Here is a 12,439-nt window from a genome sequence, read left to right on the forward strand (position 1 = left end):
GCGGTGCCTCGCCGCCCGGCCCCCCGGAAACGCCGCTCGCGCTCCGCCGGTGCCGGCCATGGAGGAAGAGGAGGCGGTGGCCTGGATGGACCAGGCCCTCGACGTGGTCAGTGCGGGCAGGGGGCTCCCGCCGGTCCCCCTCCCCTTCCCCCTCCCCCCGCCCCCGGCGGTGAGGGGTGCGGGCGGCCGGGCTCCGCTCTCCCGCGGGGGGAAGCCTCTGAGAGGAGCGGGGAGCCCTTGGGCGGGCGGGCCGAGGCCTCGCTCACGGCAGCGCCGAGCGGGCGGGAGAAGGGGCGTTCGTTAAAGCCTGGCTTGTCCCTCCGGCAGTAACGTTGTCCTGCTCCTTGCGTGTGTCTTGTCTGTCCTGCAGGCTAAAGAGGCCCTGGAGAAGGGGGAGGTGCCCGTCGGTTGCCTCCTGGTGCACGACGGCGAGGTCATAGGGCGCGGCAGGAACGAGGTCAACGAGACGAAGAACGTGAGTTGGGCCGAGGGTCCCGGCGGGGGCGGCGGAGGCCGAGGCCGCCTTTGCCGCCCGCCCTGCGGCGGCCCCCGCCTGTGTCGGGGCGCGGTTCGGCTGTTTCACCCCCTGGCCCTCACGGGCGGGGGTTGGGGAGGTTTGGGACAGTTTTCGGGAAGTGTCGTCTCAGTGCAGGTGCCAGGAAAATTCTTTCTATAGACGCTCCAGAAACTATTTAGGTTGTTAGCCAACCAGCATTTTCATGTTATGTGATAAGGTTAGCTGAAAACTAATGAGCTATAAATTGGAAATCCAACTCTGTTGCTGTTCTAGGAAAAATTCCATACAAATAAGGGAATAAATAATTATCAGTCCCATTTTGGAAGAGATAGGGGAAGACAAGGAGTTGGGAAGTTGTGCAGAGTTACAGAATACATAGGGTAACAAAATCTTTTGTCTAGTTTACAAAGAATCTTTCTTTGACAAAACTGTTCCTTCAAAAAAGTTTTAGACCTGATGCTTGCAATTTTAGCCATCAAATTAGGTCTTATACATGCTGAGAGACCCGTTAAAGCCAACAGGGACTTTGTACAACTGGAAGTTTTGTATAGATTAATCTGATTGCAGGATCTGGCTGTAATTTCTATTAGATGTCTTAAATCTGAAAATATATTAAAAGATGAAAATGAGTCTTTTAAGCTCAAAAACATAACAGTAAAGATGAATCATTATACTAATTTGTTTTACAGGACAACCCATAATGTATTAAGATAATTCTAATTAAAGCCAGATACCAGAGCAGCTAGGTATCTTGAGTTAAAACAGTGTAAACACTGTGGGGAAGCAGACACTTCTTGGGAAAGTTGTGCCAGAGATCCTAAGGCTGTGTAAAAAGCACATGTTAATAAACAGGCAGAGGATAACTGACGAGGCTGATAACAAAATCAGAATCAAAAATATTAGGGAAGCTTTGGGGCTTTTTTGGTGTTAACGTCAGGGTTGTCTGAAGGTACATACTTATATCCAAGTAGACTGATTTTAAAAAATTTGTCTGCATTTTGCAAACAGTAAACTGTTAACATCTTTGAAAGCCAAGCCTTTTTTCAATTTCTGTTGAGCTCATTTCAATTCCTTTGCGGCTTAATTTTCACAAATGCTTATATTACAGTGATTGGAAATGCTGGGTACTCAGTACTTCTAAATTGTGTATTGGATACTTAATTGCTCCATATAGTCTAAAAGAAAATGTAAACTTGAAAGAGGCACTTGCTGGGAAATGTGAATGCAGGAAATGGTTTTCAGTTTTTTCCTAACGATTTCTGGCATTGTTTAGAAATTATCCCAGGGAAAAAAAACCCTCTTGAACCTTTGAGGCAGTTCCAACAGACGTCATAAGTTTGTCAAAGTCCGTTTTAAAGCTAGTTTCTCCTCCCGCCTCATATTGGAGGACTTCTCCAGCACATCATTCCTCAGATGGCTTGAAAACATCTGATTTCCAGTTTTAAACTTTTTATGGTCTGTTTATATGTCTCTGTTCTTGTGCCAGTATCATCCATTATTTTACATAGCTTGGATGTATTTAAAGTCATATTCCCTTTTGGCTTTTGTTTTTCACTGTTTTCCCCAAGCCAGTTGTTTAATCTCCTCTCAGGAGATAGGCTTTCTTTCTGTGTTCATTGTAATAATTCCTGTATGCATCCATTCCAGCTTTGATTCATCTTTCTTGAATTAATTTAACCAGAACTGTATACTTTATTCCAGATGGACTTTCTCTTGTGCCTTGTTTGATAACAATAATAATTCCCGTTCTCCCTGGAACTAAGTCCACTCATCTTTTCTGGAGCTTCCTTGGTCTTTTATGCTGTTTTGTTGTTCTTCATTTGTTGTTTTGACTTTTTTTTTTACACCCATCTATAAGGCCATCCATGTCTTGAGTGACACTCTGACCCTGTCTCTTGTGATGATGGCAGTTAATGCCAATGTCACAATTATAAACATTTAAGCAAAATGATCTTTGAGCATCTTTGCTAATTAATTCCCTCTGGACAAATATTTCCCCTTTCAATGCAACTTTGCTTTTTTTGCTTGCTCACCTACATTTCCTGTGCTATGCTGTTTTCACCAGACTGACAATAACTTCATGTGTTGCACTGTGTTGTAGAAGTCCAGAGAGATGAGATTGGTGTTTCTCTTGCCTAGCTAAAACAAAGGAAGGAGGGAAGTTACTGGGTTAATTTAGTGTCAACTATCTTATGTAAATCCACCTTGTATTTTGTTTCATTTTCCTTGTACAGACTAGGCCTTATAATATTACCTTCAAAGTTTGTTATTTGGCTGTTTTGCTGTTGAGACTGTCCTGGATCTGTAGATGTCAGGGCTGTATGTCCTTCCTATTTTTCATTACAGTGAGTTTGTTTGCTCTGACAGGTTTCAGTCATGTGATACTCTCCTTTGATGTATTACAAGCATTGCTGTGAGACTGGCAGCCTCGTGCACGAGTTCTTTAGTATTTTTCTGTTGATCTGTCAACTTGGGGTTTTTCCCCTCATCCCTCTTCTGTGTCCTAGGCAATTTCATAATTTTAAAGTGTTAATTCTGTATCTCATACGCTGTTATTTGTGCTTCCATACGTTTATTCTGCCTTTTGACCATGTTCTCCGCATTATTTTTATTGAAAAGGCAAAATACTGATTTTGTTTCGGAGCAGTACTGTAATTATATTTGATCCTCATCTCAAGGTCACTGTAGTAGTTCTAACTTCTTTTGCATATGTTTTGTCTCAAAGTGTCTTTACTTTCTCTGTAATTTGTTTTGGACGGTTGACATTTTGTAATTCTTCCTCTAGCCTCTGCTTTCTGACCTCCAAAATGTAGCTTTATAATAACGTATTGGCATTTTTTACTTGTTGAAAACTTTCTTCCCGCTTCTAAAAAATGATCATTTACCCAGTTAGATCTGTAGTCCTTCTCTACAATTCTGGCCTTGCTCAGGAATCAACTTGCCACTAGGCTTTGTGTCAAATAAATTCTGTCTTCTCCTTAAGTCCTCACATCCTCCGATCTAACTGACTGGAGTTAGGAGCAAGTAGTGTCCTTCTTATTCCCTCTTTCAATCTGTTCCTAAACTGCTTGTTTTGGCAAAAAGATTTAGTTGCTGAAAGCTCTCCCAGTTTTTTCAGTCTGTCTCCTTTCACCCTGCATACTTTGTTTTTGCCCTGTATGTACGTAGCAGAACACATTAATGTCAAAGATACTGCTGCTTACTCTGTGGAAGTTATTTGCAAAATTATTGATCGTCATCACGTTCTTTTGGAAAAAGTTGCAGTTGGAAGAAGGGAGTTCATATACATCTGTGTTTGTTTTATTTTCTATTTTTAGGAACCTGGCTGTGGCATCAGCATTTCAAAATAGTTAGGCGTGTCATTACTTGTATTCATCGGGCAATAGCGCAACAAATGTCTAAGACGTTCGATTTCAACAGCCTGGCAATACATTCACAACCTTGTGCCAGTACTGTGTCCCCTCTGGCAGCTCCCACACTTGCTTGTTGACAGTTTTGCCCCAGACCAACCTGAAAATTTTCTTCGTTATGACGTATGTGACCCTTCTCAACTAGAACCCCCTTTTTTTGGGCATCTTTATTCCCACGTGTGATGCAATCATTTGCTTCCCACTAAAATGCTCTCTCTCTCTTAGGTCCTTTGTTGGTACATGCAGACTTCTCCTCTTTGTTATCTCCTGTTGGGTCATAGTAGCACATGTCTTTGCCCAGATCATCTTGCAAGTACAGTATACGATAACTGGAAATGAAGCGTTGTTTGCACTCTTAAATTACTAATGAAGCCACAAGATAATACAGAACTTTGAGCTTTGGCACCCTTTACTCTCACTTGTTAATTCTGGTCCGAGATTTAGAAGGTAAGTTTTTCAGGGCAGTGATGATATCTTTATTTCTCTGTAAAACATTTGCCACAGTTTGGGGAACTATTTTAAGGCTTTGTCAAGGCTTTTTCCCCACTGACTTCAGCTTCAAATAATTTCTTCTTGGAACACCATTTGCCACTCTCTAACAAGTCTCTTTTTTCCTTTGCTACTCTTGCCTGCTTTTGTTTTCTTGGCTTTAAAATAGTGTGTAAGATTGGGCGAGTTAAAAAACAGGAGGGGTTTATAGAAGCTTATGAGTCAGTGACTCAAAATGAAAATCATCAGTTTTGTATGTTATTTTACACACAGCAAGTCAATAAAAAAGACTGTCTAGTCATAGCTCAATACAAAGTAAAATCTCAAGACAGACCTAGAAGGACAGGTTTTTCTCCATATCTTGTCTTTATGAGGGACCTTTAGCAGATGCTTAAGGAAGGAGCTAAAGAAACAAGAAGAGAGTAGTGTAAATCTTCCCCTTGTGTATCCTTTCGGTTTCTGAAAGTGAATAGCTTAGGGACTTCCAGAGCCCAAGACTGTATCTGGATCATTGTTTCTGATAGCTGTCTGTGCACATATCCTCTGTGAATTTGTCTAAACCTTTTTTGAACTCATTTATGCTTTTGGCTTCCATAGCATCCTGTGTCAATGAATTCCACAACTTAATTATGTGCTTTGTGAAAGAGTACATCCTTTTGTTTGTTTTAAATCTGCTGCCTGATAATTTCATTGGATGCCCGCTTGTTATGAGAAATAATAAATCACAATTTACTGTTTGCTTTTCCACATTTTTCTTGATTTTTTTGTAAACCTCTACCACAGTCATCTTAACTTGAAAACTAGTGACTGTATCTGGTGAGTTAAGAGCCATAGTCTAGTTAGTCCTGTACGGAGACTGTTCTGTAATCTTCTCACCCTGTGGTGAATTTGTCCTGGTGTTCCCATGTCTTCATGACGTGAGTTGACCAAACCTGTATGTGTTGCTTAAGATGTGGATGCACTGGGATCTAGAAATATTCTGTATTAGTGTAATCTCTTTTCTGTAGCTGCCTTCTATTACTGCAGAAGCTGCTATGACTTAGAGCAGCTGCATGGCTTTTCTCAACTTGTACTCGGTTCAGCAGAGGCCTAAAAACTACTTGGTGTACTCATGTTTTCCTCCAGTAATGAAGGCTTATTGCTTATATGCTTTCAGTTCATGCTCAAGAGTCAAAAAGCCAGTAATGGTATTCATGTCTCTTCTGATCCAAGTGGCACAAAACTACAGTAGCCACAACTTACACTTTGGAGTTACGGTAGCTGTAGTAGCTCTGAGGCATCATTCTGCTGGAGGGCGTTGTGCTCTGTGTCTCCGTAAGGTGCATGCATGAGAAGGGAACCGTCATGGCAACATTTCACTAGTGGGTCTGGAGAAATCATGTCTGCATATTGATTCCGATCCGTGTTTTTATTCTGAGTAGGTTCATTACTATGTTAGTTCAGATCACAAGTGCACCCATGGAATAAATTTCTTGATTGTGTCTGCCTACTGTGCTTTGGGTTGTCTTTGAGAGGTGACAAACTGTCTTCCTTTCAGATGGTACTATACTGAAAAGATGCACTCGGGTAACATACCTAATGCACTCCAGCTGTTGCTGGGAACGTACAGTCTATGGGACTAAACTGGAGTGAGGCCAGTGTGAACTCCCCTGAATGGGTGTTGAGTCCTCAGCACTGTTTTGCTCTACAGATACACTCCTCTTGCACCGTACTATTTGCTAATGTAGGCATAGGAAACTTAGATCATAGAATGCATTGGGCTGGAAGGGACCCCCAAAGGTCGAGTCCAACCCCTCTGCATTGAGCAGGGACATCTTTAGCTGGGTCAGGTTGTGCGGAGCCCATCAAGCCTGATCTTGAATGAATCCAGGGATGGAGCCTCCACCACCCTTCTGGGCAAACTGTTCCAGTGCTTTACCACCCTTATGCTAAAGAACTTCTTCCTAATATCCAATCTAAATCTACGCGTTTCTAGTTTAAAGCCATTGCCCCTCGTCCTATAGCTACGTGCCCTTGTAAACAGTCCCTGCCCAGCTTTCCTGTAGGCCCCCTTTAAGCCCTGGAAGGCCACTACAAGGTCTCCTTGGAGTCTTCTCCTCTCCAGGCTGAACAACCCCAACTCTCTCAGCCTGCCCTCACAGGGGAGGTGCTCCAGCCCCCTGGTCATTTTTGTGGTCCTCCTCTGGACCCGCTCCAACAGGTCCATGAACTTCTTGTATTGAAGGCTCCAGAGCTGGATGCAGCACTGCAGGTGGGGTCTCACCAGAACAGAGCAGAGGGGGAGAGTCACCTCCCTTGACCTGCTGGCCACACTTCTCTTGATGCAGCTCAGGATGCAATTGGCTTTCTGGGCTGCAAGTGCACATTGCTGGCTCATGTCCAGCTTTTCATCCACCAGCACCCCCAAGTCCTTCTCGGCAGGGCTGCTCTGTTTTAAAAACATTGTAAAACACTGTTAAACTTACCACTAGGTTTCTTATACAGGAGTCCTTTGCCATATATTGTAGAGCATCTCAGTTATCACCATAGATCTTCACAGTGCTGAAACTTTAACCCAAGTTCATGTATTGAGAGGAAGTTATTTAAGGTCACGTAAAGACATATGTAACAGAGGTACAAGTATAATTTAGATTGGTTAAGTCTTAGTTTAATGCCTGTATCAAAAACATCCTTTTTCCAGAATAGATTAAAAAGGAGGAAAATCCTAACAGCCGTAATTCAAATACGCATCTGGCTTTGTAACTGGAGAGTCCTTTCATGACTAGTACTTTGTGATATTTTTGCTGTGACATTTGATTGGCAAAACACACTGCTGCAGGCATACCAGAGCGATACTGGGACGTTAATGATTGGTTTTGTCCCTCTGCCATTAGAGTCAACACTTCCTCTGTTCAGGTTTTTGTGCCATACCTATTGCTGTGACCTCTGAGATGCTCATCATTCGGTTGTCTGGGATTAAAAAAAGAGAAATCAATATTTATTTTTTGGTAATCAGGCATATGCTGCAATCTCTGCCTATTACTTGGGGGACTTACTGTACATGTATGTATTCCCAGGCAACATTAGACCTGATGCAAACCGACAATACTGCGTGCACACAGTAGGCCAAGCAGTTCCAGAAACATACTGAAATTACTGCGTATTCACAGCATATTCATTCCATGCAGGCACAGTAACGTTGCCAGAGGGAGGAAAAGGTACCAGCTAGGAGCAGTTTTTCTAATATTTCTGGAGAAAGTAACTCAGCCTGCATTCTTGCTCTTGGAAGCACGGTGGGCTAGGTCAGTTGTTCTCATGTGCTTTGTGTATCCCCTTAAGCCTCAAGTAGTGTTTTCATGTCTTTCTTGTCTTACTATGCTGGCATGAGAGAGAGAGAACTCCTGAGCAGACTCCTCTGCCAAGGAACAGGCGGAAGAAAAAACTGCTTTGCACTTTGTGGATCTCGTGTGTGCTGCGTTTGGGATGGACATTGAATATGTTCTTCTTTGGATGAGTGTTTCTTCTGCAGTTCGGGCTGCATGAAATTTCTTCCGCAACTTGAACCAGCAAAGAGACTTCTCGGGAAAGGATTGCATTACTTCTGTAACAGAAGTGAAAATAATCGCATTATTAATAAATTAGATGTCAGGCCATCATGCCTTTGACTTGAAAGAATAGGAATTTTATGATGTTGCATTTTATTCAATTTGTATCTGTACAAGTGAGCTTAAAGCTGTGAATCCATGCAAACTTTAAGAAAACGTTTGTTTTTATCCCCTAGGCTACTCGACATGCAGAAATGGTGGCGATCGATCAGGTCCTTGACTGGTGCAAGCAACACAACAGAGATTATACAGAAGTGTTTGCACACTCGATCTTGTACGTAACTGTAGAGCCTTGTATCATGTGTGCAGCTGCCGTGCGCTTGATGAGTATCCTTTCACGCTGGGAAATCACACGTCAAAATGTTACTCTGTTGGCAGTGAGCCCACAGAGAAGGGCTTGATGCTGTCAGGCAAAGCCAACAGGGGTTGGGAGTCTGCACCCACTTCCACTTACTGCATGGTAAATAGTGAGAGACTCAAGAACGAAAGAGAAATGGTGCCATTGTGACCAACAATGATTTCCCTTAAGGATGTAAAAACACATTTTAGAGATACCTGTTACTGTGTAAAATGAACTAATCTCAGTTCAGTGTTCAGTTTTGAGTGTTGTAACAATCATCAAACCATGGCTTTGTATGCCTCTGCTTTGGGATTCATGCTTCTCTTTTTCTGAGGAAAGCAGGATGTGCATCTTCAGAAGCACATCCTGCATTACTCAGAAGTAAGTTCTGATTTTATGAGGGAGGAATTGTAGTGCAAACTAATTTAGTTTGAAAAGTACAAGCACATTTTAGTGAAATTTAATGACTACTTAAATCAGGGCACTGTACTTCCTGCTTGCTTTTCACTTAAATTTAATACCTTAACTCGTTCACATAAATTCCACGGGTCGTATATGGCTGTCGAAATGAGCGATTTGGAGGCTGTGGCTCAGTTTTGAGCATCTCATCTGATGATATGGTAGACACAGGAGAACCATTTGAAGTAAGCTATAAAATGTTTTCCTTTGTTTTTCAGCCAGGGTTCTGTGCCGAGCTTTGTTACCATGCCTTGAGAATGTTGTGTATCAGTTCAAGAGAACTCAGGTGAAAGATGATCAGAAGTCAAGTAAACTTGACTTTCCAAGAAAATAATGAAAAAATTAAGTCCTTTAATTTAAGAAAATTGATGAAAAGTCTGATGACAGTCTTAAAATAAATAAAAGGAGGAAAGGAAAGAATTCTCATGGAACAAGGGAAGGAATAAATGTATCTAAAAGATGTGTCATACTTAGAACAGTAAGCATATGCTGCAGGAAGAGATGAGGGAAAAAATATTTTACACTGCAGAATGTACAAACACATAACCAATAAAGATGAAGTAACAGCAACTTACTAAATTTTTAGCTGAGCCACTAGAAATTATTGTATTTTTGCTCCCACTCTGTCCATATATGAGGTAAAATATATTAGCTTAGATCTACTTCATATAGTTCAAATTTCAAAACAAATATGGACTGCAAAAGTAGCAGAGGAGATTTAGTTTGGGTGTTGGGCAACTTTATGAGCAGTAAGGATACTGAAGGACTGGAACAGAGTGGGAGAATGGAGTGTCCTTGTCATTTGAGAAAGGCTGGACAGGCATTCAGTGGAGGTATAGTATATAGAAATCTAGATGGTTTACAGCATTATACTAGTATATGCCTATACATACGTATAGATAGAGAGTATCTATAGCATTATGTTTATTACATTACACACAGTTGTAGATGATCCTGCCTTATACAAGGGTACTGATTACGGTTCTTGGAGTTCTTTTCCACATTAAACATTTATGATTTAATGAATGTAAAAAACAAGTAATCTATTTCAGCAATGTAAATAAGCACTAAAGGATCAAGGATTAGAAAGAATTTCGGTCAGCAAGCCTATACTGTTTGGCAGTCCAGTGTAAACATATTAAGCATCTTCCTGTCAGGGTGTTTGTGAGACCGGCGTCTGAATTAATTTGTATAGTCAGTACTGGAAGAGTGTTCATTTGCTAACATTGGCATGTGGTATACATTTTTTCTATATGCTCAGAAGAAAGAAAGGGGAATCATAGAATCATTTTGGTTGGAAAAGACCTCTAAGATCATCAGGTCTAACCATTATCCTTACACTACCAAGCCCACCACTAAACCATGTCCCTAAGCACCACATCTGTACGTCTTTTGAACACCTCCAGGGATGGTGACTCCACCACCTCCCTGGGCAGCCTGTTCCAATGCCTGACCACTCTTTCAGTAAAGAAATTTGTCCTAATGTCCAATCTAAACCTCCTCTGGTGCAGCTTGAGGCCGTTTCCTCTTGTCCTATCGCTTGTTACTTGGGAGAAGAGACTGACCCCCACCTCACTACAACCTCCTTTCAGGTAGTTGTAGAGAGCGATAAGGTCTCCCTTCAGCTGCCTTTTCTCCAGGCTAAACAGCCCCAGTTCCCTCAGCTGCTCCTCATCAGACCTGTTCTCCAGACCCTTCACCAGCTTCGTTGCCCTTCTCTGGGCCCGCTCCAGCACCTCAATGTCAGTCTTGTAGTGAGGGGCCCAAAACTGCACCCAGGATCCGAGCTGCGGCCTCACCAGTGCTGAGTACAGGGGCACGATCACCTCCCTGGTTGCTCTATTTCTGATACAGAAGATTCTTGCTACTACAAGTCCTTCCTTTGTTTCTGCTGTGGGACATGTAGGTGTGATTCATTATTTTCTAGTGTGGATGGAGATTCATTTAGTGTTAGTGACATTTAAATGCTTTGTTGTTAATGTTCATGGCCTGGAAAAATATTTTGGGAAGACCAAGTCTGAGAGGTGACTGTTAAGAATAAAGAATAGATGTGTGGATGAATGTCTTCTGGTAGTAGTCTTACCTACAAATACCTAGGTGTATGTCTGTTACATTCCCAAGTGCTTGAGGCGTATATGGAGTAAGTTGGAAATACATTAATAAGAAAGATATTGGAGATTGCATAAAAATTTTATGTAAGTTACTAAGAGAGTTCGTTTTGCCTAACTTGAAGTTATTAGGGAAATTACTTGCTTTACTAAGCCTCAACATAGTATTTTTCAAGTGTATTGGGTATTGAACCTGAAAAGGAGATTTTCTGACCCCCAAATAGTTAAAGGTACCTGTTAAATTAGTGGATTAGACAGTACAGTTGCTTACAATTATTGTGTACTTAAGGCATTATAGTGAAGCACAGAATGTGTAATTCTCAGATGCACTCATGAACATCATTCTAATTTGAACAGTGCATTTCTGGCTATCGTGCCAAAGAAGCAGTGGAACTGTTAAGAGCTTTCTACAGACAAGAAAATCCCAATGGTAGGTTTCACATTAATGGATCCATTTTGATCCCAACCTAATTTAAATAAATGCTGGCACTGGTATTACTGTAATTCATTTCTGATGTTTTTTCTCCCTTTCTGTTTCTTCTTGGCAGCACCAAAATCAAAAGTACGGAAGAAGGACCATCGTAATTAGCCCTACGCTGATGGAGACAGAAACTTACCAAAAAATGATACGTGAAGGTTTCTTCAGTGTCCTTCTCTTTTAAAAAGTACAGTCCAGTTAAACAGTGTCTGACGTTCTGTACAGATTTTATACTAAGAGGAAAATTACTACCTGTTCCTGTGTTTCTATGTATGTGATTTCTTCTTATCACACATGACCAAACAGACGAATAAGTGGCCGTTTTTAGAAAGAGGGAAATTTATGGCTCAAGTTCACTTGTTTACGGCCATTAAAATGATGCCATTCTATACGACGCGTTCTAGAATATTTTCTTTCCTTCTGTCTCTGGAGAAGCATCTTGCTTTTCACTAGTAAATATTTGCTTGGGCAAGTAAGTAAATCTCTTGGAAGGTTACACTTGTAAGACCTTCACAGTCCTTGAGTGTATGTTTAATCAAAAGGCATACAGGGAATTATGCTGTCCTTGAAGACTTGAGGTAAGACCATTGTAATGGTTCTTCATTGGTTTTTACACGCTCTTTAGCACAAGCCGAATTTTCAGACACAGCTTCTGAAAGTCGCGTACATATGCAGACAGGGGTATGTCTTGGTTCGTGTATGCTGTTGCTTCACAAGGGTAACCAGCGTCACTGGGCCGCACAGCATCTTCATACAGAGTTGTGGAGAAACTCTCCACACCTCTGTTCAGACCGTCCGCTCCTCTTGGGAATATTAGCATAGGAAATGCTTTGTCGTTAAGAATCCGCTAAGAAGTTGAAGTTGTTCTCAGCTACTAAATTACAGTAACTGAGATGGGCAGGTAGATGTGAAAACCAGGAAATGAAATTGGTGGTAGTATGAAGAAAATTATATGTGAGATGTTTATCTTTTTGTAGTGTTGGTTGGCTTTGTCATTTCCATGTGCTTTGCTTGGCCATGCAGTAATTTATAATCCAGAAGAGGGCCTTACAGT

The 12,439-nt window shown here is 41.7% G+C and overlaps 1 protein-coding gene across 1 annotated transcript; it reads left to right on the forward strand.

The window, feature by feature from the left end:
* The first annotated feature begins 57 nt into the window (after positions 1 to 57).
* ADAT2 (adenosine deaminase tRNA specific 2) lies at positions 58 to 11,774 on the forward strand. The gene is made up of 6 exons (XM_086461163.1): positions 58 to 106; positions 371 to 475; positions 8,177 to 8,327; positions 8,878 to 8,984; positions 11,265 to 11,337; positions 11,456 to 11,774. The coding sequence occupies exons 1-6, from the start codon at positions 59 to 61 to the stop codon at positions 11,494 to 11,496; spliced, it is 525 nt and encodes a 174-aa protein (XP_086317289.1). The 5' UTR covers position 58; the 3' UTR covers positions 11,497 to 11,774.
* Positions 11,775 to 12,439: the final 665 nt, after the last annotated feature.

This window comes from Leptosomus discolor, chromosome 2, assembly GCF_034619465.1.
Source record: "Leptosomus discolor isolate bLepDis1 chromosome 2, bLepDis1.hap2, whole genome shotgun sequence".
Lineage (NCBI taxonomy): Eukaryota > Metazoa > Chordata > Aves > Leptosomiformes > Leptosomidae > Leptosomus > Leptosomus discolor.